The sequence below is a fragment of the Silurus aristotelis genome, assembly GCF_946808225.1.
Source record: "Silurus aristotelis genome assembly, chromosome: 24".
Lineage (NCBI taxonomy): Eukaryota > Metazoa > Chordata > Actinopteri > Siluriformes > Siluridae > Silurus > Silurus aristotelis.
In genome coordinates this window covers 1,035,464-1,062,476 of record NC_139597.1, presented here as the reverse complement: position 1 = coordinate 1,062,476, position 27,013 = coordinate 1,035,464, and the positions used below count along the sequence as shown (strand labels likewise).

Genomic DNA, 27,013 nt, shown 5'->3' with positions numbered 1-27,013 from the left:
TGGACATGCAGATAAGCTGTAAGGTAAAAGGAACCGGCTGCAGAACTCAAAGACAGTATTGGATTTCTGTAGAAAGCTACAAAAACATGTCTTTATTAAACAGGTGAAAGTTCCTGGCAGTACAGGTGCCATCATCATTCTTAAACAACTTTCTGATCATGAGTTCAGGGTGAAGCAGGAGAAAACATCTCCTCAGTGGAAGACCTTCTGAATGTGGTGTCTAAATTAGATTTTTACTTGTCACATACTTTACAGCAAAATACTTTCTTTGCATATCCAAGTGATGTTAGGAAGCTGGGACACAGAGGGTTAAGGGCCTTGCTCAGGGGCCCCAAGAGTGACAGCCTGGAGATGCTGTGGTTTGAACCCTTAAGCTCCTTAACCACTGAGCTTTCTTCTCCCCAAAGTCTGGTTTAAAAAAGCTGAAATCAAATCTGAAGCCTAATTGGGCCAAAGCTCATTATATTTATACTGAAATGAAAGTATGTGAGTAAAATTCCCTCCAGATGAATTTTAGAATACAATAAAATCCACACCAGAGTTTTATTTCTCATTAATTAGGTGTATTGTATGAAAGCGAGTGAGTGTTGTGGTGGTGTCGAGTCTCTGAGCGATTACTCAGTGTAAACACTTTGCGAGTAAAGAAATGAAATACATTACAGGCTGATGAGGAGATATTATCTCTCCACGCCGAGCTAGCACCAAGATACTGCACGGCTAATTAGCGTAGCCGCGATCAGCGCAGGGCTATTGTTCCAGCCCGTGTGATTTGAAGCCATACTTTCCCTTTGGAGGAAGAAAACTGCTCCTTTGTCCCAATTACGCACCGTCCACACATCCACATGCACCATTACAATCCCATTTTCATGGAGGCTTTGGAACCAAAAAAAAAAAAAAAAACCCCACAAAATGGAGGGAGAAAGCTTTCTCTCCATCTCTCTCGGCTTTGAAGACGAACCTCGCTTGTTAAACCCGTGTTCGGTCGTCTGGGGTGAACTGAAAGGATTCCCCCCCCCCCCCCATTTTGACATTTCCTGTGCTGAGAGGTTTGAATTAGCATGAACGCTTAAAAGCACTTCAGCTAGCACTCAGATACGACGTGCTAGCGACACATCAGCGCTAGCTTATCAGCGCAGACAAAAAGTCCTCCTAAATCAGTGAGCTTGGAGAGATGCATTTACCATCCAAATCCTTTAAAACCTCCTGCTGCTGTGTATCCCAGCGCTGCGCTAGCAGATTAGCTTATCAGACCAGACTACAGGCGCAGAGCTAGCAGCTTTCCCTTACAGAAACATGACGATGCTTTCCTAAGCCTTTTCCCAGAAAAGAGAAAGAAAAAGTGTGTAAAATTGACATCAGGAAATGAATGGGGGAAAAAATGCTGAAGCTGAGGATGTTCTTCACATCAACACATGGTTTGTGAGGAGGGTTAACATGAACAATCATGAAGATAATTCAGACTGTAATTAAAATAAACAGTCGCAGCTGATAACCGTAACAATGATGGAACTACACTATACTGCTAAGAGTTTGCAGACACCTGACCATGTGGTTCTTCTCCAAACTGTTACCACAAAGCTGAAGGCACACAGTTTTATTGGACGTCTTTGGATGCACTATATTAAAATTTCGCGTTCACTTGAACTTGGAAACCCAAACGTGTTACAGCATGAACAAAGTGAGCTCAATGAAGATCTGCTTTACATGGTTTGGAGAGGAAGATCTCCTGCTATAGAGCTCCAATCCTACTGATCATCTTTGGGATGAATGTGAACACTGCACCCCAGACCTCCTCACCTTCTTACCTACATCAGTACCTGACTTTACTAACACCCTTGTGGCTGATGAACACAAATGTCCACAATCACACCCTATCTATTGGAACATCTTCCCGGAAGAGTGGAGGGAATTAGAGTCTGGATGAACAGGATCCCTTTTGAGTCTGGTTCCTCTCCAGGTTTCTTCCTCATGAAGTCTCAGGGTGTTTTTCTCCCACCATCAATTCTGGTTTGTTAATTACGAATAAATTTATAGGGAATTATTGATAAATTGTTATTTGAAATCTAATTAGTTATTTTTCACGTTATTATTTAAGTTTTATTCTGAAATGATTTAAATTCATTATTTTCCTAAAGATTCTATAAACAAAACCCCATAATGACGATGTGAAAGAAGTTTGTTTGAAATATTTGTAAATTAATTAATTAAAAAATAAATAAATAAATAAAATATCAGATGTACATATGTTTTCACAGTCTTCACCATGACACTTAAAATTGAGTTCAGGTGCATCCTGTTTCTACTGATCCTCCTTGAGATGTTTCTACAACTTGATTGGAGTCCACCTGTGGTTACTTCAGTTGATTGGACATGATTTGGAAAGGCACACACCTGTCTGTAGAAGGTCCCACAGTTAACAGTTCATGTCAGAACACAAACCAAGCCATGAAGTTTAAGGAATTGTCTGTAGACCTCTGAGACAGGATCATATCGAGGCACAGATCTGGAGAAGAAGACAGAAACATTTCTGCAGCACTGAAGCTCCCAATGAGCCCAGTGGCCTCCATCATCCATAAATGAAAGAAGTTTGGAACCACCAGGACTCTTCCTAGAGTGGAGTCACCCGGCCAAACTGAGGAAGAAGAGCCTTAGTCAGGGAGGTGACCAAGAACCCAATGGTCACTCTGAAGGAGCACCAGCATTTCTCTTCCAGAAGAACAACTATCTCTGCAGCACTGCACCAATCAGGCCTGTATGGTAGATGGTCCAGACAGAAGCCACTCCTAGTAAAAGGCACATGACGGCCCACCTGGAGTTTAAAGGTCTCTCAGACCATAAGAATCAAAGATTGAACTCTGGCTTGAATGCTAAGCGTCATGTCTGGAGGAAACCAGGCACTGCTCATCACCTGGCCAATACCATGGTGGTGGCAGCATCATGCTGTGGGGATGTTTTTCAGCAGCAGGAACTGGGAGACTCGTCAGGATCGAGGGAAAGATGAATGCAGCAATGTACAGAGACGTCCATGATGAAAACCTGCTCCAGACCGCTCTGGACCTCAGACTGGGGTGAAGGTTCATCTTCCAACAGGACAATGACCCTCAACAAACATCCAAGATAACAAAGGAGTGGCTACAATACGACTCTGTGAATGTCCTCCAGTGGTCCAGCCAGAATCCAGACTTGAACCTGATTGAACATCTCTGGAGATCTGAAAATGTCTGTGCACCGACTCTCCATATCCAACCTGATGGAGCTTAAGAGGTTCTGCAGAAGAATGTGAGAAACTGCTCCAAGGCTTGAGGCTGCAACTGGTGCTGAAGTGCTTCAACAAAGTATTGAGCAAAAAACTGTGATACTGATTTACAAGTGATATTTTTCATTTTAATTTTTAATGAATTTGCAAAGATTTTAAACAATCTTTTTTCACATTGTTATTATGGGGTTTTTTTGTAGAATTTCAAAGCAAAAAAATAATTTTATCAATTTTGGAATTAAACTGCAACATAACAAAATGAAGTTAATTACATGCTTACATTGTTTTCTAATTAAGTAACTTGTAGGGTCATGTGTGTATATCAAGCTAAAACAACAATAGTGGCTAATTATTAGCATGCTCACGACTGCTCCATCGATTCTACACCTCGTAACGACTTTAGTAAAAGATTGACACAAAGTACACAAAACCAAGAACTGGAGATTCATCTACAATAATCCTGGGCTTAAATTTGCAGAAAGACAGAGATCTCACCTGAAAGACCTCCGACGTCCATCTTCTTCAGGTTTTTGGCCTCCAGGACGACGACAGTGAGTTTGCCAGCAGTGGGAACGTAGCGCAGAGAGAAACAGATGTCACCCAGCTTCTCTTGCTGCAAAAGAGCATTGGGGGAAAAGAAGAAAAGATCAGTGCATGATGTTCAGCTGGTCCTCCACAAAAGCTGAAACAGTTCAGCTGATTTTATTCTCCAGTTTTATTTATAACTTTCTCTTTTTTTTCTTCAGCAGGTGGTTTTTATGCAGCTCTTTGGAAAACAAATCTCACTGAAGTGCAAATCTACGACTTTCACTATTTCTCAGTTCATTAAGCTTTAAATGTTTCCACGAAGGCTGTAAGACTCGTCTTGGCAATCAATCAGCAAAATCAGCAGTAGTTCATCTACCAGAAATGGAGGAATTGACGTTTTAGAGGAGATTCTTAAGATCATCTAAATGCTCAGTTGTTCCATTATAACATTACTTCATCTTCAGAACTTCACCAACCACAGGATTCTTAGGTGTGTTAAATGCAGAGATGGAGATCCTCAAGTGTGTGTTTTAGGTCCGATTATGTTTTCTTATTGAATTATATTTACATGAATTTTTTTATTGTTGGATTGCTGTGGTGTTGGGGTTTAAGTGTGTTGGAGTGTTGGAGTGTTGAAGTGTTGGATTGCTGGGGTGTTGGATAGTTGGAGTATTGGTATGTTGGAGTGTTGGGGTGTTGGATTGCTGAAGTCTTGGATTGTTCTTGGAGAGTTTAATATACATTTATATTAAATTAAATTTGCTATGTACTTCATTTGGAATTTTGTCCAAACTCACTTTACTCCAGATCTTACACTTGGTGTTTCTCGTTTATTTGTGGTTCTTCTTTGGTTCCTCTGACAGGTGAGGAATGAGGAATTTCTTTACTAACCCTTTCTATTTAGCCATGGAGGTGAACAGCACCACCACCCAGACATCCTGTGTATGGAGATTTGAATATTATGGGATGGCTTTTCCTGTACAGTGCACTGCAGGAGTGCTCGAGGAAACTATCATTAGATATTTAAACCACATTACAGATGGTTTGATATCTGTTTCCTCTTGATGTCTGTATTTAATCTAAACACTTCAGGATTTGTCAAAATCCACACCTTGCTCTTTTCATCTCCATCTTTTTCCCCTCCATCGTCACCATCGGTTGAGGAATAATTGACCTTTCTACAAACCAAACTGTCGCACAGAAACAAGGTCCCCCTGACAACCAGCTCTTATACACTATACACCATGACATTTAGCATAAAAATGTAATCTCCTGAACCTGTGTGTGGAAAGTCACACAGTTGTTAATGGCAGAGTGTCACAGCTCACTGATTAACTGACATTCTCCTGGAGATGAATTACTCCACCTTTCACAAACCTCACTTCAGAAAGGGTTAAAGAAAAAAAACACTTTTATTGTCTCTTTGTGGTGTTGTGGAATAGTGTGTTGATATAGTGTTGCATTGTGATGATATAGTATTGTTTTGTGGTCTGATGTGGTATGGTGTTTTGAAATGATGTGGTGTATTGTGGTGTTGTGGAGTTGCAGTTTGGTGTGATGATATAGTTTTATGGTGTGGTGTTGTAATAAAACATTTTGGTGTTGTGTTGTGGTGATGTGGTGTTGTGTTTTGGTGTTATACAGTGTGGTGTTGTGGTGTTTTAGTGTAATATAGTGTGGTGTTGTAGTGTTTTGGTGTTATACAGTGTGGTGTTGTGGTGTTTTGGTGTGATATACTGTTGTGGTGTTGTTGTGTGTTATGGTATGATGTGGTGTTTTGTTTTGCTGTGATGGTATAGTGTTGTGGTGTTGTGTGGGGTTGTCATGTGTTTTTTTTAATGTGATGATCAGAACTTGGTAATATTTAAACATCAACCTCTGCACTGAAGTCCAGAACATTCTCCATCAATAACAGCAGTGTTTTACTCGTCTTTATCACATTTCTATCAGGTTAAAGGGCAACATTTCATGGTATTTGTAGGTATTGGAATACATTTTGGAAAACATTTGCATTTGTTGGAGTTCGTAGAAGTTAGTGTGTGATGGTGAATGTTGGTGTGTGTGATGGTGAATGTTGGTGTGTGTGATGGTGAATGTTGGTGTGTGACGGTGAATGATGGTGTGTGATGGTGAATGTTGGTGTGTGATGGTAAATGTTGGTGTGTGATGGTGAATGTTGGTGTGAATGTTGGTGTGTGTGATGGTGAATGTTGGTGTGTGACGGTGAATGATGGTGTGTGATGGTGAATGTTGGTGTGTGATGGTGAATTTTGGTGTTTATTGAAATAAAATAAAATAGTTTTTCTTACTTCCTCTTTCTCTGCGCTCTGGAGATCTCGCCACTCCTCGGTCACATGACTGAAGTCCACCTTGTTCATGGGCACTTTGACGTCTCCGATTGCGTCGTGTTTGGAGAAACGGTCGAAATCGTACACCGTCATAATCAGCGTCTTTCCTCCCAGCTCCGTGTAAGGAACCTGATGGAACAGCAATGCAAATATTCATATATTCATATACAGTATATATATATATATAAAACACTATATGGCCAAAAGTATAGATTTTTGACACCTGGCTGAACTTGGAGACCCCAAACCTTTTCCAACATGACAATGCCACTGTGCACAAAGCCAGCTCCATGAAGATCTGCTTTCCATGGGTTGGATTTGGTGGAAGATCTCTTGCTATAGAGCTTCAACCCTACTGAACATGATGAATGTAAACGCTGACTGCACCCTAGGAACCTCCTCACCTTCTCACCTCCATCAGGACCTGACTTTACTAACTCCCTTGTAGCTGAATGAATCTTCACACAATCTAGTGGAACATCTTCCCAGAAGAGTGGAGCTCATTATAACAGTAACATGGAGATTTATTGTAGAATGAGATGTTCCAAAAGCACATATCAATCTTATGTTCAGGTGTCCACAAATTTTTGGCTGTATAGTGTGTTACTATGAGGTGTTTATTGAGTTTATAGTAAAGGAGAAATCACTAGTGATCAAATTCCAGTTCATTCAATACACTAAAATAATTATTAAGGTAGCGGATATTTAACAGGATTAGCTAACTCACACACTCACACACACACACACACACACACACACACACACACACACACACACACACACACACACACAGACAGTACTGGTTTAATCAATTAAATATTAATTTATTTAATAATTGTATAATATTTATTTTGAATCACTGTGTGTGTGTGTGTGTGTGTGTGTGTGTGTGTGTGTGTGGGGGGGGGGGGCGCAGAGCAGGGTGGGGCAAAGCAGGGCAGGGCAGGGCATGGTAAGGTGGGATGGGGCAGAGGCATGGCAGGGTGAGGCAGGGGAAGGTGAGGCAGGGCAGGGAAGGGCAGTGCATTAGAAACTCCCATTTTCGGTCCCTTTTGTGTTGCATGTAGTGTTCGATATGAACTTTGATATGAAGCCACTGATGGATGAGGAGCTGTTGGTTGAGCAGTTCTTTTACATCAGGGTTGTTCAGGAGTCCCAGAAAACCCAAAGAACTCAAAGTCACAGAGTAAAATGACCAGAAAGTAGAAATGAGGCAGATTTCACAGATTCGACATTTCGAGCAAAAAAAAATATTTTTTAAATATAATTATTTAATCATAATTTTTTTAAAATTAAAAACAAATAAACACAACATGAACTGATAAAAATAAACACGCAGCTCATTAGTGCAGCAAACTCTGAACACGACCGTGTTCACTACGTACAGAGTTTATTTCATGCAGAACTCAGAAGAAAGACTAGGAGTGAGAAACGGCGAGGACGAGACGAGACGAGACGAGACGAGACGAGACGAGACGGCGTGGGAACTTGGATGTTTTTTCCTTTTCAGCGTGCGGCGTGGTGCAATCAGGGTCGCAGCAGGTACACTCACCAACATGATTGCATTTCAGAGTCGGAGAAAATGACCATAAAGTCACACTGTGTGTGTGTGTGTGTGTGTGTGTGTGTGTGTGTGTGTGTGTGTGTGTGTGTGTGTGTGTGTGAGCCATGGCTCATCGGAGAACGCAATCAATGTTAAATCATCTCATTCCCACATCAGTATTCATAGAAAAGTGAGGAGTGCTCATTTCCAGGTCAACACGTCAGTTTTGTGTGTGTGTGTGTGTGTGTGTGTGTGTGTGTGTGTGTGTGTGTGTGTGTGTGTGCGGAAAAGGAAACTACCTGCTCTATGACATTACACACTAATCATATTGTAAAATTTGTCACTCACTCACTGGCCTTTTCTACTTGAAGGATAGAATAGTTTAGTGTGTGTGTGTGTGTGTGTGTGTGTGTGTGTGTGTGTGTGTGTGTGTGTGTGTGTGTGTGTGAGATAGAGCTGGTCAGGTGGAAAGAATCAGCTTTATTTAATAGAACTGCATAGAACTTTAATAGAACTACATAACGGACTCTTGTTACCATGGTTACTATGGAGGAGGAGCTAATTATCCACGCATCTCCGTTAGCATGTTTAGAATCAGGGCTTTCTTGAAGAGCTTTTCCTCAATAATGCTTCGTTATCATCGTATCAGCCGTTAGCACAGCGAGGGAAGTCTAAATGTTTATTAAGTAATGTAAGAGAGGGCAAAGGGGGTGGGGCTTCAAATTGCTCAAGTATAATATCATCCACACTCACGTGTCAATCAGGACACATTTACCTACTGGGGTTTAACCTGGTTTACAGAATATGTATAAAATGGCATTGATTTTAATGATTAAAATAGAAACTATTGGTTTTAATGGAAATAGATTTGGTCATAATGGGAATTGTACTGGTTATAATGAGTATAATGGGAAATGACCCATTATACCATTAAGGACCTCTGGAGCACTGATGGTGGTGATGATTGTTTCAGATGATGAACAGATGATGGTTTGTAATTAAATTTGTAGTGGAAACCATTAGAATGTATGTGATGGGTTTTGTTGTTTTTCAGGACACACTTCCTCCCAGGAGCACAAACTCCACCTCAAATTCCTGCTCATTAATCCAGACATGAACACAATCGTGAGATCTTACCTTGAAGGTGAACTGCTCGTTAAAAGTGGGGTTTAGGGTCTTCCTGTGCACTTTGGTCTCAAACTTCTTCTTCTTATCAGGTAGGAGGTAAACCTTCACGTAGGGGTCAGAAGTCCCACCCATGTCCATGGCAGGAAGCTCTGCAGCCTGGATGATCCCGACTATGAGCTGAAGATCAGAAAAGTCACTTAGAAACCAGAACTCTGTTACTTTATAACACACAAATGGCCATCAGGATCTCTGAATACAATTCTGGAGAAGTTTTGGAGGATTCTTTCATAGCTGAGGACCTCCTGCTCTCCAGCAGATCATCTAAACCCAACACTGAATAATAATCAGCTTCAGCAGGAGGACCTTCAGAGAGACGGCTTCAGGCAGGTGTTACATTACATTTATATTTACACTTCAAAATGAATCACAAAAAGTTCAATTTGCTTTAAAAGTTTTTTAAAAGATATTTAGGTTTTATTTTTAATGAAGACTTTTAGAATGAAGACAAATAATATAATATTACTTCATTTTCCCTTTTATTCTGCTATTATTACACATTAATACCATGATTTCTTTAATTAATAATATTTAATCATTTAAAATCAATACATATTCATATATATATATTAATAACAACAACAATAATAATAATAATAATAATAATAATCAAAACCCTTTTGACAAATCAGACTGAATTTTAGTCCATAAATGACAAAAAACTTCACTATTATAAGATATTTTTAATACTTCTGATCATTTTATTACTTTTTTCAAATAATCTGATTTTTATAACATTTTTGTCTTTAAAACATTTTTATAATAACCATGTAATCATTTAATTGTTTATAAATTCTATTTAAAAATAATTTCATGTAATTTGTGTGGCTGCAGAAGGTTTTCATCCTGCGGTTTCACTCGACTGCAATTCTGTTTTACGTGAAATCTTTAGTAATGAGACGTTCGATGCTCCACTTCATCGTCACGTCAGAGTCGTTGCTTAGTGACTGTAAATATTTAATGCAGATTAGTTTCTGGTTGCCATGGCAGCGCTACAGCCATCACTGCTAAAGTCTATATAAATTGATATAAGATATTGTCCAGCAGTGTGTGTGTGTGCGCTTCTGTGTGTGTGTGTGTGTGTGTGTGTGTGTCCTATGTTGAGACTGAAGGTTCTCCTGTTGTTCTGTGTCTCAGAAGAAAAATGTACAGTGAAGAAGAATGTAATTTCTAAACTCGAGAAGCTGAAAAACCACAGCGGAGCTCAGGATCACATTCACCCTTATTACAGGAGTAATATCAGACTGCAAAATCAGATCAACCTGTCCCTCACACGTCTGTCTGTCTGTCTGTCTGTCTGTCTGTCTGTCTGTCTGTCTGTCTGTCTGTCTGTCTGTCTCTGTTTCACTGTCTGTCTGTCTGTCTGTCTGTCTGTCACTGCCTCTGTTTCACTGCCTGCCTGCCTGCCTGTCTGTCTGTCTGTCTGCCTGTCTGTCTGTGTTTTACTGTCTCGCTGTCTGTCTGTCTGCTTTACTGTCTGTCTGTCTGTCTGCTCCAGTGTCTTTCTGTCGGTCTGTTATTGTCTCTGTTTTACTGTCTGTCTGTCTGTCTGTCTGTCTGTCTGTCTGTCTGTCTGTCTGTCTGTCTGTCTGTGTTTCACTGTCTCACTGTCTGTCTGTCTGTCTTTTATTATCTCTGTTTCACTGTCTGTCTGTCTGTCTGTCTGTCTGTCTGTCTGTTATTGTCTCTGTTTCACTGTCTGTCTGTCTGTCTGTCTGTCTGTCTGTCTGTCTGTCTGTCTGTCTGTTACTGTCTTTGTTTCACTCTCTCACTGCCTGTCTTTCCCTGTTTCACTGTCCTTCTGTCTCTTTCACTGTCTGTCTGTCTGTCTGTCTGTCTGTCTGTCTGTCTGTCTGTCTGTCTGTCTGTCTGTCTGTCTGTCTGTCACTGTCTCTGTTTTACTGTCTGTCTGTCTCTGTCTCACTGTCTGTCTGTCTCTGTTTTACTGTTACAGCGTCTCTGCAGATTTCGTGATTCAGTAGTAATTTCTCCACTAACTGCAAGTTGGCTCACTCAGAACAGACTTGCACATGTCTCATACAGCTGACAAACACTACTAGACATTGGTCACAACTACAGAGAGGGACCGTGGACCACCCATATGTCTCTCTCTCCCTCACTCTCTCTCTCTGTGTGTTGAGTAAAGAGAATGATGAGGATCTTCAGTATAAACCACTCATGGTCAGGTTCTAACATCTAAAGCCATCAGGAACGTTTCATTCTTCTGACAGAAATAAATAGAAGGTTCTCCTCATAAGATCATTGACGGGGAAGTGTGTGTGTGTGTGTGTGTGTGTGTGTGTGTGTGTGTGTGTGTGTTTGTTGAATATGTTATGAAGTGAGTAATTAGTGCCGGTGAGATGAGTGGTGATTAGTCCTGCTGAAGGAGATTGATGTATGCTGTGATTACACTGAAAGCTCCCTCTGGTGGAGGCAGCTGTGTAGTGCTTCAACAAAGAAATTGCTCATGCTCTTCATTCTTTATTTACATTGATCTCACCATTTCCATCCATCCATCCATCCATCCATCCATCCATCCATCCATCCATCCATCCATTAATCTATCCATCCATCCATCCATCCATCCATCCACCCACCCACTCAGTCACCCATTCATCCTTTTCATCCATTCACCCAACCATCCATCCATTCACCAATTAATCCTTTCCATCCATCCATCCATCCATCCATCCATCCATCCATCCATCTATCCATTCTTTCACTTGTTGTTTTATACATCTTGCTGTGCAGACACTCATTTATCTATCTATTCATCCCTTTATTCGTTCTATCAGAGTTCCCCCACATCTGTCCTGACATTCAAGTTTTCAGCTTTGTGTGTAAGAGATTCAGATAATGAGATTTTTACCCATAATGCTCAGCTCTGACTCTGCAGGCAGAAAAAGTAGCACACACTCAGAGAGAGAGAGAGAGAGAGAGTGGGGGAGGGGGGGTGGAGAGAGTGGGAGAAAGAGAGAGGGAGAGAGTGGGAGAGGGAGGGAGAGAGTGGGAAAAAGAGAGTGGGAGAGGGAGGGAGAGGGAGAGAGTGGGAGAAAGAGAGAGGGAGAGAGGGAGAGAGGGAGAGAAGACGAGTGGATTTCTCTTCCTCAGCAGGAGAGCAACGCTCAATTTGTCCACAGAATGTCGGAGACTGTCGTCTGTAAACACAAACACTGAGACATTTCTCACGCTGGAAACCATTTATTTCTCGTCTGTGCTGCACTGTGACCTGTAGAGATGCTCGTTCCTGAGATGTTCCTCTGACACGAGCAGGAGAATTAATCACACTTTATCCGTTCATCCTCCTCAAACATCTACCACATCCGTCCATCCTTCTTCATCATCTACCACATCCCTCCACCCTCCTCAATCATCTACCCATCCATCCATCCTCCTCAATCATCTACCCCATTCCTCCATCCACAATCATCTACCACATCCCTCCACCCTCCTCAATCATCTACCCATCCATCCATCCTCCTCAATCATCTACCACATCCCTCCATCCTCCTCAATCATCTACCCCATTCCTCCATAATCCTCAATCATCTACCCCATTCCTCCATCCACAATCATCTACCACATCCATCCATCCTCCTCAATCATCTACCACATCCCTCCATCCTCCTCAATCATCTACCCCATTCCTCCATCATCCTCAATCATCTACCCCATTCCTCCATCCACAATCATCTACCCCATCCCTCCATCCTCCTCAATCATCTACCCCATTCCTCCATCCTCCTCAATCATCTACCCCATCCCTCCATCCTCCTCAATCATCTACCCCATTCCTCAATCCTCCTCAATCATCTACCCCATCCCTCCATCCTCTTAAATCATCTACCCCATCACTCCATCCTCCTCAATCATCTACCTCATTCCTCCATCCTCTTTCATCTACTCCATTTTTTTTATTATTGGTTCTAGTTGCAGGCTGAAAAATGGAAATCATTGTGTACGTGTGCATGTGTGTGTGTGTGTGTGTGTGTGTGTGTGTGTGTGTGTGTGTGTGTGTGTGTGTGTGTGTGTGTGTATGCGCGTGTGTGTGTGTGTGTGTGTGTGTGTGTATGTGAGATGAATCTGAGTCATGCTGATGCTGGAGCTCTGAGTAAATCAGGACTGAGTGCTGTGAGGTTCAGACTGAAGCAGGATTTCAGTAAAAATGGATCTGATCCAGAAATGATTTTATTTGGATCATAATTTGATTTAAAAAGTTTTTTCACTGTTTGTAAAATCATCTGGAAATCTCAGGATGAATGTTTCTGATCTGGGACCTGAAGATGATGAGATTAATGAGACTGGGATGAAGCACACGAGTGCAGGAGGATTCATCCTTTCATTTCCTGTTTCATACTCGAATATTTATATGGTTTGAATGTTTCACAGTGAAGTACGAGTGTCTTATTCCCTATTCTGTCAATCTAATCAATATATATACATCTATAACTCATCCTTCCATCTGTCTGCCATCCATCCATCCATCCATCCATCCATCCATCCATCCATCCATCCATCCATCCATTTTTTGCTAAATGCAAAATTTGTATTTCAGAAAGTCAGACTGCACTGATGGAGACTGTACTGTAGGTGGTTTGTTCTGTGTGTGTGTTAGATGCTCCACAGTCCTAATGTTCTTCAGGAGATCTTCTGTTTGAGTGATCTTTGTGAACAGTACTCATGCAAGGGGAGCTTCTAGTTTCTTCATGATCACAAGTGAGAATATAACACCACTCCTTCACAAACACAGTAAAACGCAACCCTGAAGGACTCTTACCGTGTTCTCGGTGAAATTGTAATCCAGTGAGTATTGTAATTTGCCCAGTTTTTCTTGCTCCTTAGGCTCGGCTTCCTTCTCACCCTCCGAGAGTCCGGTCTCCACTTCGTCTTCGTCCTTCAGAGCCTGAAGGAGACATCCACCAAGAGTCAGTCCGCTTGACCCCATTTCCTGAAGCTGAGTCGCCAAGCCATGGTCTCCTGTATAAACCTCTTTTAAAGGGATCGAGCACTTAAAACACCACAGTAATCAACACCACAACATGCTGGGTGATGGAGTTCAACCCCAAACCGTGGACCCCCATCCCATCCCCCAGAAGCATTGCTTTTTTTTTGGGTGACTCTATTAGCGCAGCCCAGATATAGAGAAGATCAAACCAATCGTCAAATGATTAGCAAAAAGAATGAGTGTAATGGGGGAGCAGGCATTTTGGGAATTCAAGCTTCTAGAAGCAGATCAGAATCGTTTTGGTGAATGTTTCAGGCATGGGGGATAAAACTCAGAAGAAGGGATGTGGTGTGTGGTGTAAGAGTGCGATCGTTCCTTTCTGGCTAGTCTGAAGTGCGAAAGCTGAAAACGTGCTCAAACTCTCATTCAGTGTAGAAAAGACCTCTATCTTACGCTAGACATGTCAGTAAAGCATGCATGGCATTCTCATTCCCCACAACAGGTTTCTTACTGACCCCTGACCCCTGACCCCTTCGCATCATGCTAGCAAATCGTGGTAAAAAAAGAATAAAGATTAAAAAAATGAGAAAAGGGCTGGTAACGAACATGGGGCCGTCCTATCAGCTGTCAGGTTCATATTTTGTGAGAGCAAAAGACTGAACCAAATTGATTTCTGTTCTTTCAGTTTGACCTTAACAGCTAATTAAGATTTTCCTTCAGGACTTCATGCTGGATGTCCGAGCTGCAATTATTACCCAGTTCACATTATTGTTCTGCAGGTTTGCAGTGAAGTTACTCACAAATTGATTTCCTGTTCATTTGTTTGACAAGACAAGGAAAATCTTCATTAGCTCCCCTCTGACATAGAAAACAAATAAGAAAAACAAGTATCCAATCATAGATTTTAGCGCGTTAGAACGACAAAGAAGAAAGTTCTCTGATCTTAACCAGATGTTTCAAATCCCAGGTCTTTGAACCAACCAGAGCCAGTGTTGAGGGTGATGAAGAACTAAAGCTCAGGAACTTTCCAGTTCCAGAAGAAACATGGTGAGCTTTACTTCCTGCTTTTGTGTAAGGACCTTTTTAAATAGAAGAACCATTGCAGACTTTGGGCCTCATAGTTCCATTATAAAGATTAAAAATAGAACATGTTTGGTTCAAAGTCTGAGACTACATTTGACCAGTTTGAACATTTTCTTGGTTTTGTCCTCAGTCTCAGGTCCGTTTGGATAAAAGCATCTGCCAAACAAATGGAAGTCTGCTAAAAGGTTACTACGTTCCTTACGCATAATAACGCAGTTACTTGATGAAACGCTATGAAAGATTTTGCCTGATCATCTGCTATCTTCTGTGATCTTTCCCTTGACCTTTTCAAAGCCTCGAGAAAGAAGTGCGATTTAAAAAAAAGAGTGTCTGGAGAATTTAAAGATCAGGCCGGTCATTGTGAAAAAGCTTTCTACATAATTTGTACGGCTAATGAGTCGAGTGGTATTTTCCCGCTGGACGAATTGTCAGAGTCGAAAGTTCAAGTGGATGAAATGAAGGGCTGCGACTACAAAACCTACATCCAAACAGCTCCAACAACATTCAGAACCCCCCCAAAAAACCCTCAATCAGAAATCAATGTGGTTCAGCCTCGTCCAAGCGTAACCCAAGTGCTTTAGATTCATTCATGTGTATATATTTATAGGTATATATGTGCGTACTCAGGGTTACACACATATATAGTGCAGATAGACGTTAATGCAGAATTACACATTTCTCACTAAGGCTTTAATTCAAGAGGCTAAACAATATCATCGCAGCAGGCTAAAGAAGATCCAACAGCAATTAGGAACCTACCGCCAGTGCCAATCCCGAATAGTCATCAAAACACAGATAAGGAAGGACATAGAAGGAAGAAACACAAATTAAAACACACCGCACAAACACACAGGGCAAAACACATGTGTATGGGAACTCCAGGAGAAATGACCAAGCTCTTACTCTAACACGCATTACAGTCACAACGATTATCGCTCATGATGTCAATGTGAAAAGTGTATCTCTAATTTATTGTGGGTTTTGGTTTCAATAATATCTTCAACCTTGTTTACTTCCTCTTGGCTAAAATAGCCAAAGTCCTAAATTTACATAATCTTACATTTATTAAGCCGAAACTTTACAAATTCAGAGTCGTATATTCTCGACATCCTGCATCTTTAAAGTCCTGAATCCTTTTAGGACCCTATATTCCCCCAAAAAAATCATCCTCAAAGTCCCCAATCATTCCAATGAACAGAATTTCCCCCCAAAAAACTAATATCCTTAAAATCCAGAATCTTTACAGGGTCCTGTAATTCCAGTGCCCTAAATCTTCAAAGTTCTAAATTCTTCAACGATCCTAAAATTATTAAAAACCCCATTCTTCTTCTTTTTCTTTCGGCTGCTCCCATTAGGGGTCGCCACAGCGGATCATCCGTCTCCATACCACCCTGTCCTCTATATCTGCCTCTTTTACACCAACTACCTGCATGTCTTCCCTCACCACATCCATGAACCTCCTCCTTGGCCTTCCTCTTTTCCTCCTACCTGGTGGCTCCATCTTCAGCATTTTTCTACCAATATAATTCATGTCCCTTCTCTGCACATGTCCAAACCATCTCAATCTCGCCTCCCTCACCTTGTCACCACAACATCCTACATGTGCTGTCCCTCTAATAAACTCATTTCTAATCTTGTCCATCCTCGTCACTCCCAACGAAAACCTCAACATCTTCAGCTCTGCTACCTCCAGCTCCACCTCCTGTCTTTTACTCAATGCCACTGTCTCTAATCCATACAACATCGCAGGTCTCACCACAGTCCTATAAACTTTCCCTTTCATTCTTGCAGATACTCTTCTATCACAAATCACTCCTGTCACTCTTCTCCACCCACTCCACCCTGCCTGCACTCTTTTCTTTACTTCCCTAACACACTCTCCATTACTTTGCACTGTTGACCCCAGGTACCTGAACTCCTCCACCTTCTTCACCTCTTCACCCTGCAACCGCATCACTCCACTGCCCTCCCTCTCATTCACACACATGTACTCTGTCTTACTCCTACTGACTTTCATTCCCCTTCTCTCCAGCGCATATCTCCACCTCTCCAGGCTCTTCTCAACCTGCTCTCTACTCTCACCACAAATCACAATATCATCTGCAAACATCATAGTCCAGGGAGACTCCTGTCTGACCTCGTCCGTCAACCTGTCCATCACCACTGCAAACAGGAAAGGGCTCAGGGCCGATCCTTGATGTAGTCCAACCTTCACCCTGAACCAGTCTGTCGTACCTACTGCACACTTTACTGCCGTCACACTGTCCTCATACATGTCCTGCACCACCCTCAAATACTTCTCTGACACACCTGACTTCCTCATACAATACCACAACTCCTCTCTCGGCACCCTGTCGTACGCTTTCTCTAAATCCACAAATACACAATGCAGCTCCTTCTGTCCTTCTCTATACTTCTCCATCAACATCCTCAAAGCAAATAAGGCATCTGTGGTGCTCTTCCTCGGCATGAAACCATACTGTTGCTCACAGATGGTCACCTCTTCTCTCAGCCTGGCTTCCACTACTCTTTCCCATAACTTCATGGTGTGACTGATCAACTTAATTCCCCTGTAGTTACTGCAGGTTTGCACATCTCCCTTATGCTTAAAGATCGGTACCAGCACACTCCTTCTCCATTCCTCAGGCATCCTCTCCCCTTCCAGAATCCTGTTAAACAATCTGGTTAAAAACTCCACTGCCATCTCTCCTAAACATCTCCACGCTTCTACCGGTATGTCATCTGGTCCAACCGACTTTCCATTCTTCATCCTCTTAATCGCTGCTCTCACTTCCTCCTTACTAATCCTATCTACATCCTGCTTCACCAACTCCACATCCTCCAACCTTCTCTCTCTCTGATTTTCCTCATTCATCAGCTGCTCAAAATACTCCCTCCATCTTCTCAACACACTCTCCTCACTAGTCAACACATTTCCCTCTCCATCCTTTATTGCTCTAACTTGCAGTACATCCTTCCCAGCTCGGTCCCTCTGCTTGGCCAATCGGTATAAATCCTTTTCTCCTTCCTTAGTGTCCAACCTCTTATACAGTTCCTCATATGCCTTTTCCTTGGCTTTCGCCACATCCCTTTTAACCTGCTGCCGCATCTCCTTGTACTCCTGCCTACTTTTCTCATCACTCTGTCGATCCCACTTCTGTTTTGCCAATCTCTTTCCCCTAATGCTCTCCTGTACTTCCTCATTCCACCACCACGTCTCCTTGTCTTGCTTTCTATTTCCAGATGTCACACCAAGTACTTTTCTAGCTGCCTCCCTCATCACTCCTGCGGTAGTTGCCCAATCATCCGGCACCTCTTCACCACCACCAAGCCCCTGTCTGACCTCTTCCCTGAACCTCACACTACACTCTTCCTCCTTCAGTTTCCACCATCTTATTCTTCTTTCAAACCTTACTTTCCTCCTCTTCTTCTTCGCCTCCAAAACCATCCTACAGACCACCATTCGATGCTGTCTAGCTACACTGTCCCCCGCCAACACCTTACAGTCTCCAATCTCCTTCAGGTTGCATCTCCTACACAGAAGATAATCCACCTGTGTGCACCTTCCTCCACTCTTATATGTCACCCTATGATCCTCCTTCTTCTTAAAATACGTGTTCACCACTGCCATTTCCATCCTTTTAGCAAAATCTACCACCATCTGCCCTTCTACATTCCTCTCCTTAAAACCATACCTACCCATCACCTCCTCATCACCTCTGTTCCCTTCACCTACATGCCCATTAAAGTCTGCCCCAATCACCAATCGTTCTTTCCTAGGTACACCATCTACCACTTCATCTAATTCACTCCAGAATCTTTCCTTCTCCTCCATCTCACAGCCAACTTGTGGAGCATAGGCACTGATGACATTTATCATCATCCCTTCAACTTCCACCTTCACGATCATCACCCTATCAGAAACTCTCTTCACCTCCACTACACTCTTACTGTACTCTTCCTTCAGAATCACCCCTACACCATTTCTCTTCCCATCCACACCATGATAAAACAGTTTAAACCCACCTCCAATGTTCCTGGCCTTACTCCCTTTCCACTTGGTCTCCTGAACACACAACACATCTACCTTTCTCCTCTCCATCATATCAGCTATCTCTCTCCCTTTACCCGTCATAGTACCAACATTTAAAGTACCAACCCGAACCTCTACTCTCCTACACTGCTCCTTTTCCTGCCGTCTCTGTAGACGCCTTCCTCCTCTCCTTCTCCTCCTTCGGCCAACAGTAGCCCAATTTCCACCGGTACCCTGTCGGCTAACGATACCTGTGGCGGTCGTTGTTAACCCGGGCCTCGACCGATCCGGTATGAAATTCTCATTTGTGATCCGCATATTTGATTTGGCACATGTTTTACGCTGGATGCCCTTCCTAACGCAACCCTCCCCATTTACCCGGGCTTGGGACCGGCACTAAGAGTACACTGGCTTGTGCCCCCCTAATGGCTGGGTTTATTAAAAACCCCATAAATCCTCAAAATCATGAATCGCTCCAGAGCCCTATGTTCTCGAACTCCCTACAAAGTCCTGAATCTTTCTAGGGAACAAAATTTCAAACCCCAAAATACATTTTCTATCTTCCCACATCCTTAAAAGTCTGAATTCTTTCAGGACCCTACATTCCCCTAAAAAACCTATCCTTAAAAAGATGAATCCTTACAAGGTCCTGTATTCCCAATGCTCGAAATCTTCACAGTCCTGAATCCCTCAACAATCCTATAATTAAAAGAACTTAAATCCTTAAAGACCTGAATCCTCCCAAAACTCTAAGGCCTTAAAGTCCTGAATATATACAGGGTCCTTTAATTCCAATGTTCTAAATATTCAAAGTCCTGAATCGTTTTAGGGCCGTATATTCCCCAATGGCTAAAACACTAAACTCATCTTTAAAGTTCTGAAGGTTCAGGGTCCTATATATTTCCAAATGCCCTACATCCTCAAAGTCCTGAATCCTTCCTGCTCCTATATTCCCAGAGTCCTTGGATGTCTTTAAACCAGTATTGGAACTCAATTAATGTTCTTGACAAAGACGTGTTTAATTAATTACCATCAATGCCAATGTGTGTGTGAATTTTAAAGTGTGTGTCCTCAATTGCCGGATCTGAGTTAAAGTGATTCCAGGCCTCCCGACTTCTTACACGGCAAATGAAGGCGACGTTGTCATTTATTCATTTAAAAGTGTGTCGTAGAGTGTGTTATACGTCAATTAGTATGCAAAGCGAGGTCAGAGTGCCGCTGTTACAATTTACGCTATAATTTGCGAGTGCGTTGTTAAGAAAGGGGGCGAGCCTCGTTATTGCTCTCACTCCCCCAGCACTAATTAGATACTGTCATTTCTCCGGGTCGATCCCACTTCATAGTATAGCAATAATTATATGCAGCACTATAAAAAAGAAAGAAAGAAAAAACCCAAACAGAAAGGTACAGAACGTAAAGATGTATATGTTTAGCTAACAGAAAGCAGGCTTGTTACTCTTTTTGTGCCATTTACCATGCCAGGGTTTCAATCCTGTAATTAAAGTCAGCAGTCAAGCATTAAGACATTGGATTTTTTTTCTCAGTGCATTTTTGAGAGCAGATTTCATCTAAACACTTTCAAATAGCATTAAAATACATGTCATTGATAGAAAACGCTAGAAGAACTTGTCCTCATGCATGATTAAAACAAGGCAAAGCCGGATGCATGACGCTGCGAGAGTGTGTGTGTTTACCTCCGTCTTGGTTCCGTCCATCACGTCCTTCATGTTGATGGCGTTCTTGCCCTTGTCCTTGCCCTTTTTCTTGTTCTTCTTCTTGAATATCCACTTTTTGCAGATGCAGAAGCAGCAGGACACAACAAGGACCACGGCCACGAAGGCAATGGCCACAATGGCCCATGATGGCACTGCAATGGGGAAAGAAAATCTGTGTCAGGATAAAATCTGAGTTTCTGTGTTCTCAGTCCACATGTCTTGATCTCCAAATATACGGTTTTCAGCCTTCTGTTCTTCAGTGACTTTGTCCCAAAGCTCCAATGTTTCCAAAAGATCATTTCTCCAAGTGCCCATGTACCCAGGGCTTAATGTTCATCAAGCCCACTAGGTTCTCAGGACCATGTTCCTAAGTTCCTACTTTTCCAGGGTTCTGTGTTGTGAAGGTTAGATGTTCTGACTGTTAGAAGACCTATGCAATTTCCTATGTTTCCTATGTAAGGTTCTTAGTATTCAAGTTCCTCTGACTTCATAGTTGTTCCCAGGACAGGTTTTCAGAATCCCATTCCCAGGTTCCTTTGTTTTTTAGGGCTCTATGATCAGAACATATTGTACACTCTGGTTTTAGGGCACTCTCTTCCTATGGTCATAGGATCATGTTTCCGAATTCCTAAGCTCCTAGGGAAAAAGGAACCACTAGTTTATTAGGATTCTCACCATCTGATGTCACCAGGACCTAAAGTGTTGTCTTCAGTTCTTTAGTTCAAAGTTCTGCTTTGCATGATTTAACATTCTCAGGCTTTCTAAATATTTTCCTTTTTTAATGTTTTACTAGAGTCATGTGGAACCTGATATTGTTTAATTTTAGTAAAGAAAAGTCAAAGATCACACATCTGAATAAATGTGATGTAAGAAATAGTAAGTGTGAGCCAAAATGGCTCCAATAAAAAGAAGATCACCAGATATTTCTGGGTCCATAAATGTAATTTTGGTTGGAATGACAGTAGCTGTAGGATAATGTTTACTAACCTGAGCACTGCAATGTAGCGCCTAGCGAATGGAACCTGGGCCACAATGGTGGTCATAACAGAGGAGTTGTTTCTGAGTAAGGTTTAGCCTGGGACTAATGTGTGTAGCTGTACACAACATATTGCCCATTAAGATGAGCGTTTCCGTTAAGCGACTAGCATTGGAGCCAGAGCCAAAGTGATTTATGTTGGTTCATTCTTGGGCTTCTTTTTATCCTCGTTTCATCGGCTTGGTTTGGATGGTTTCAGCATTAAGCGCTCTGCATTTGAACCAAGATAGCTGCCATTATAAATTTGTAAGCAGTCCACCAAACCCCACTCTGCATTATTTTCTTTAAAAGCAATTTTCCTGAGCTGCGTTATTTTGCGCTTTGTGGTGCTGCATCGCTTCTGAGTCAGAGAGGAAGCGGTGTTCGGTCTGCTGCTAACAGCACTTTGATCAATAAAAAGAGAAGATGTTGCCGTCTAGACAGGAGCCGCTTAATGATCTCGACACGAACAGAGACGTTTAAACACTCGAGCGAGTGCCCTCGGCCAATTTAGCAAGAATAACAAATGTCTGCTTCGGCCAGGAGGAACCTTTTCAGCATCCTGACACTGTTGTGCCAATCACCGGCGGTGGAGGGTTTATTTAATCAGCCGCTGAGGTGTTTGTCCTAAATGAGTCTTTCCTCTTGAGGTAGGAAAATTTCCAGAAATGTCATTCAAACGAGAATAAAGTAAAGCCTACACAGGAGAGTGGAGAGAAAGTTCTGCTTTTCCACACCCCTCATCAGCCTCTAACAATAGAACCATCGACTCCAGACAGGAAGTAAACACTATTCAGGGTCCGTCTTTGACTAAATACAGCTTACAGCTTTAGCTTGCTCTGACAGGCGAAGACACGCCGCTGTCCTCCTCTGCATGGAGACAGGACTAACAGCCTCCTGCCAAACGCAGGAGACACTTTTGAGCTAAAAGAAGCCGTGTTCTTTATGTTCTCCAAACTCGCTACAGACGCTCGAGACACGCCTCCGCATGCGGCACGATTTCTTTTTTTTGTGGAAGAAAAATCTTTCACAGAAATGTTACAGTAATTACACCTTCTACTTTCGAAACACCATGCACCTAAAGATCTAGGGGTCTTCTTCTCATGAGGATGGATAGAACACACTCCTCCAAACAACCTGCCACATTTTCTATTCATTCTTTTATGGAAGTAGTGAAGGATGATTGTTTGTAGAATGAACATATGAGCTTCATATGAACTCAAACACACCCACTTTAAAGGAATGAACACTTCATGGATTGTTCTGGTTGTCGCTTATAGCAGCTATAACTCATCGTTCCCTCACTGGCTTCTGGCAACTGGCAACCAAGAATTACATACACAAGATCCAGAAATAATCTTATTGCAGTTAAAACTGAAAAATGCCAGATAAACAAACACAACAAAGTTCTAAAGTTCGGTCTTTTAAACATTAGATCACTTGCACCCAAAGCACTGATTGTAAATGAGATGATCATAGAGAATAATCTCTCAGCACTCTGTCTCACTGAGACCTGGATTAAACCAGGTGATTATATGGGTCTAAACGAGTCTACACCGTCAGGATATGTTTATAAGCATGAGCCCCGTCAGACTGGTCGTGGGGGGGGTGTAGGAACCATTTATAGTGCTTCTCTTAATGTTAGTCAGAGATTAGGATTCAGCTTTAAATCATTTGAAGTGCTCGTTCTTAAAATTGCACTTTCAGAGATGCATAGAAAACTCGCTCTGGTCACCGTGTACAGACCCCCAGGACCCTACGCTGATTTTCTTCATGAGTTTGCTTGTTTTCTCTCAGACCTCCTGATCAGCTTTGATAAAGTGCTGCTTGTAGGAGATTTTAATATTCATGTAGATGATGAAAACGATGCCCTAGGATTATCATTTGTCGATTTACTAAACTCTTTTGGAGTTAAACAAAACGTCACCAGACCAACCCACCGTTTTAACCACACACTAGACTTAATAATATCCCACGGAGCAGACGTCACTGATATAAATATTTTACCTCAGAATGATGACATCACAGACCATTATCTCCTACTGTACACACTACCGGTAGAGCAGATTAACCGTGTTTCACCACGGTATCGACTTGGTAGGACTATTATTCCAACCACTAAGGACAGATTCATAAATAACCTGCCTGATTTATCTCAGTTTCACATTAAACCCATAAATGCTGATCATCTTGATGAGATGGCGAACAACATAGACCTTATCCTCACTAGCACTTTAGACACTGTTGCCCCCATCCGGTTAAAAAAGGTTCGAGAACAAGCAACTGCACCTTGGTATAATAGTCATACGCATGCCCTAAAGAGAACAACACGTAATCTGGAGAGAAAATGGAGGAAAACTAAATTGGAGGTATTTAGAATTGCGTATAAAGACAGTATGCTTAGCTACAGACAGGCGCTAAAAGCTGCTAGAGCTAAACACCTGAGCAAACTCATAGAAAATAACAAAAACAATCCCAGGTTCCTTTTCAGTACAGTCGCTAAATTAACAACAAATCAGGGATCTGAAAAATGTGTTCCATCACAGTTTAGTAGTGAAGACTTTATGAATTTCTTCACTGAAAAAATAGATAACATTCGAAAAACAATTGTGGCAGTTCAACCTCTGACAGCATCTCCTGACACAATCGTACTTACAACCCCACAACTACACTGTTTTACATGTATAGGACAGGAAGAGCTGTATGATGCTATTATGAAAGCTAAATCAACAACATGTCAGTTAGATCCAATTCCCACTAAACTACTGAAGGAAGTGTTATATACAGCTGGTGAGCCTCTTTTAAATATTATTAACTCCTCACTATCGTTAGGTCATGTCCCTAAATCCCTCAAGTTAGCAGTTATTAAGCCCCTCATTAAAAAACCTAATCTGGATCCAAACACGCTATCGAATTACAGACCAATTTCAAATCTCCCATTTATGTCTAAGATTTTAGAAAAGATTGTCGCTGCCCAGTTATGTAACCACTTGCAGGAGAACAATATCTTTGAAGAGTTTCAGTCAGGTTTTAGGCCCCATCATAGCACAGAAACTGCTCTAGTTAAAATCACTAACGACCTGTTTTTAGCTTCAGACCAAGGCTACATCTCCCTATTAGTTTTACTAGATCTTAGTGCTGCGTTCGACACTATAGATCATGATCTTCTCCTCGATCGCTTACAGAATTACATCGGTATTCAGGGACAGGCATTAAGCTGGTTTAAATCCTACCTGTCCAATCGTTACCATTTCGTAGATTTAAATGGAGAGCTATCCAGGATAATGCTAGTAAATTATGGCGTGCCACAAGGGTCAGTTCTGGGACCCCTGCTTTTTACAATATACATGCTTCCATTAGGAAATATTATTAGAAGGCATGGAATTAGCTTCCATTGTTATGCTGATGATACCCAGCTATATATTTCATCCAAACCAGGCGATACAGCTCAATTAGCTCGCATAACTGAGTGTGTTGAAGAAATAAGAGATTGGATGACCCATAACTTTCTGCTATTAAATCCTGATAAAACGGAGATTTTGCTCATCGGCCCAAAAAATAGTACACAGAAGCTCCAGCATCTCAGCCTGCATTTAGATGGTTGTTCTGTAACTACTAGTTCAACGGTAAAAGACCTGGGAGTTATTTTAGACAGCAACTTATCTTTTAAAAATCACATCAATCAAGTTACAAAAACAGCCTTCTTTCACCTTAGAAATATTTCTAAGCTAAGAAATATGTTATCTATATCTGATGCAGAGAAGCTCGTCCATGCGTTTATGACCTCTAGAATAGACTACTGTAATGCATTACTAGGTGGATGTCCTGCATCATTAATAAACAAGCTTCAGTTAGTTCAGAATGCCGCAGCAAGAGTTCTTACTAGGTCAAGAAAATACGATCATATAACCCCAATCTTATCGTCCCTACATTGGCTTCCTATTAAGTTTCGAATAGACTACAAACTACTGCTACTCACTTATAAAGCACTAAATGGTTTGGCTCCCATGTATCTATCCAGTCTCTTAACACGCTACAATCCGTCACGCTCCCTGAGATCTCAAAACTCTGGGCTTCTAGTAGTTCCTAGAATAGCAAAGTCCACTAAAGGCGGTAGAGCATTTTCACATTTAGCTCCTAAACTCTGGAATAGTCTTCCTGACAGTGTTCGGGGTTCAGATACACTCTCCCAGTTTAAGTGTAGATTAAAAACATATCTTTTTAGCAAAGCCTACACATAACACACATCACGCACATCACATCACAACCTTGTGCTCCAGAACATCTGATCACATGCACATTATCAACTTGTGCTGTTAATATCATGAACAGCAGCTACGCTAATTCCTCTCCACTGCTTCTCTTTCTCTCCCCATCCCGAGGCTTCCTGAGGTTTGGCCAGCTCCAGTCACGTCCCACCTCGTGAAGATTATGGACCTATGGATGATCATGGAGAAGTAGATGCCGAGTGTTTAAAGGCCCTGGCATGGAGAAGCTGATGCTGGATCTATGATGATCACAAATTGTTCTGTATTGTTGAAAGATTTATGACCAAACTTTTGATGTCACCCATATGAGGATGGGTTCCCCTTTGAGTCTGGTTCCTCTCAAGGTTTCTTCCTCATATCATCTAAGGGAGTTTTTCCTTGCCACTGTCGCCACGGCTGCTCATCAGGGACAAACGCACACCATTCACCTTCACTGTTGTTTTCTGTAAAGCTGCTTTGAGACAATGTCTGTTGTGAAAAGCGCTATACAAATAAACTTGACTTGACTTGACTTGACTTCTGACCCTTAAAACCCACTGGAACTAGAGACTCTTTCCATACATGCTACATAAACACATTTCTCCTTTCTCACTCATCACAACGTCCGCTGTACGCCTCCCTGTGAAGGTGCTGTTGCTATAGAAACGATAACGTATCAGACTGAGGGAAATCATTAGATCGGCGGTCCTCAAACTTGTTTCTGAGACACGGGCCGAAGTGACTACCAGTGTTACTGTGGGGATTTTAGGATGATTTTAAATGTGGTTATTTGACCTCCTAATGCTGGATCAGTTTATTTGTTCTGCCCCCTACAGACACGTAAGCGCCACTTTTTTAGCTTATTAAAAAAATCATCATTACTATCAAAATTCTTTTTCAGATTCATTACTGTTCAAAACATTGACTTATGTATGCATGTGGTTGGTGGGTGAATCGGACAAATAATTAGAATACGTTAATAACTAGCGGTCGGCCGATAGTGGATTTTACCGATACGGATAGCTACGCTCGCCGATAACGATTATTCAACCCGAGAGTTTCTAAAATTGATACTGGATAAAAATCAAACATAGTATTCCATGTAAAATAGCGCT

At 41.8% G+C, this 27,013-nt stretch overlaps 1 protein-coding gene across 6 annotated transcripts in view; it reads right to left on the bottom strand.

Annotated features, from left to right (window-relative positions):
- syt1a (synaptotagmin Ia) overlaps positions 1-27,013 on the bottom strand; it is a 195,596-nt gene that overhangs the window by 5,048 nt on the left and 163,535 nt on the right. For 4 of the 6 annotated variants that reach the window (XM_083529050.1, XM_083529049.1, XM_083529051.1 and 1 more), the window contains 5 exons: positions 20,616-20,788; positions 13,638-13,763; positions 8,813-8,980; positions 6,094-6,261; positions 3,752-3,869 (listed from right to left, as the gene is read on the bottom strand). In XM_083529050.1, the coding sequence (XP_083385176.1) occupies positions 3,752-3,869; positions 6,094-6,261; positions 8,813-8,980; positions 13,638-13,763; positions 20,616-20,788 (753 nt within the window). The remainder of the gene's footprint in view (positions 1-3,751; positions 3,870-6,093; positions 6,262-8,812; positions 8,981-13,637; positions 13,764-20,615; positions 20,789-27,013) is intronic. The other 2 variants (XM_083529053.1, XM_083529052.1) reach the window with 1 other exon arrangement.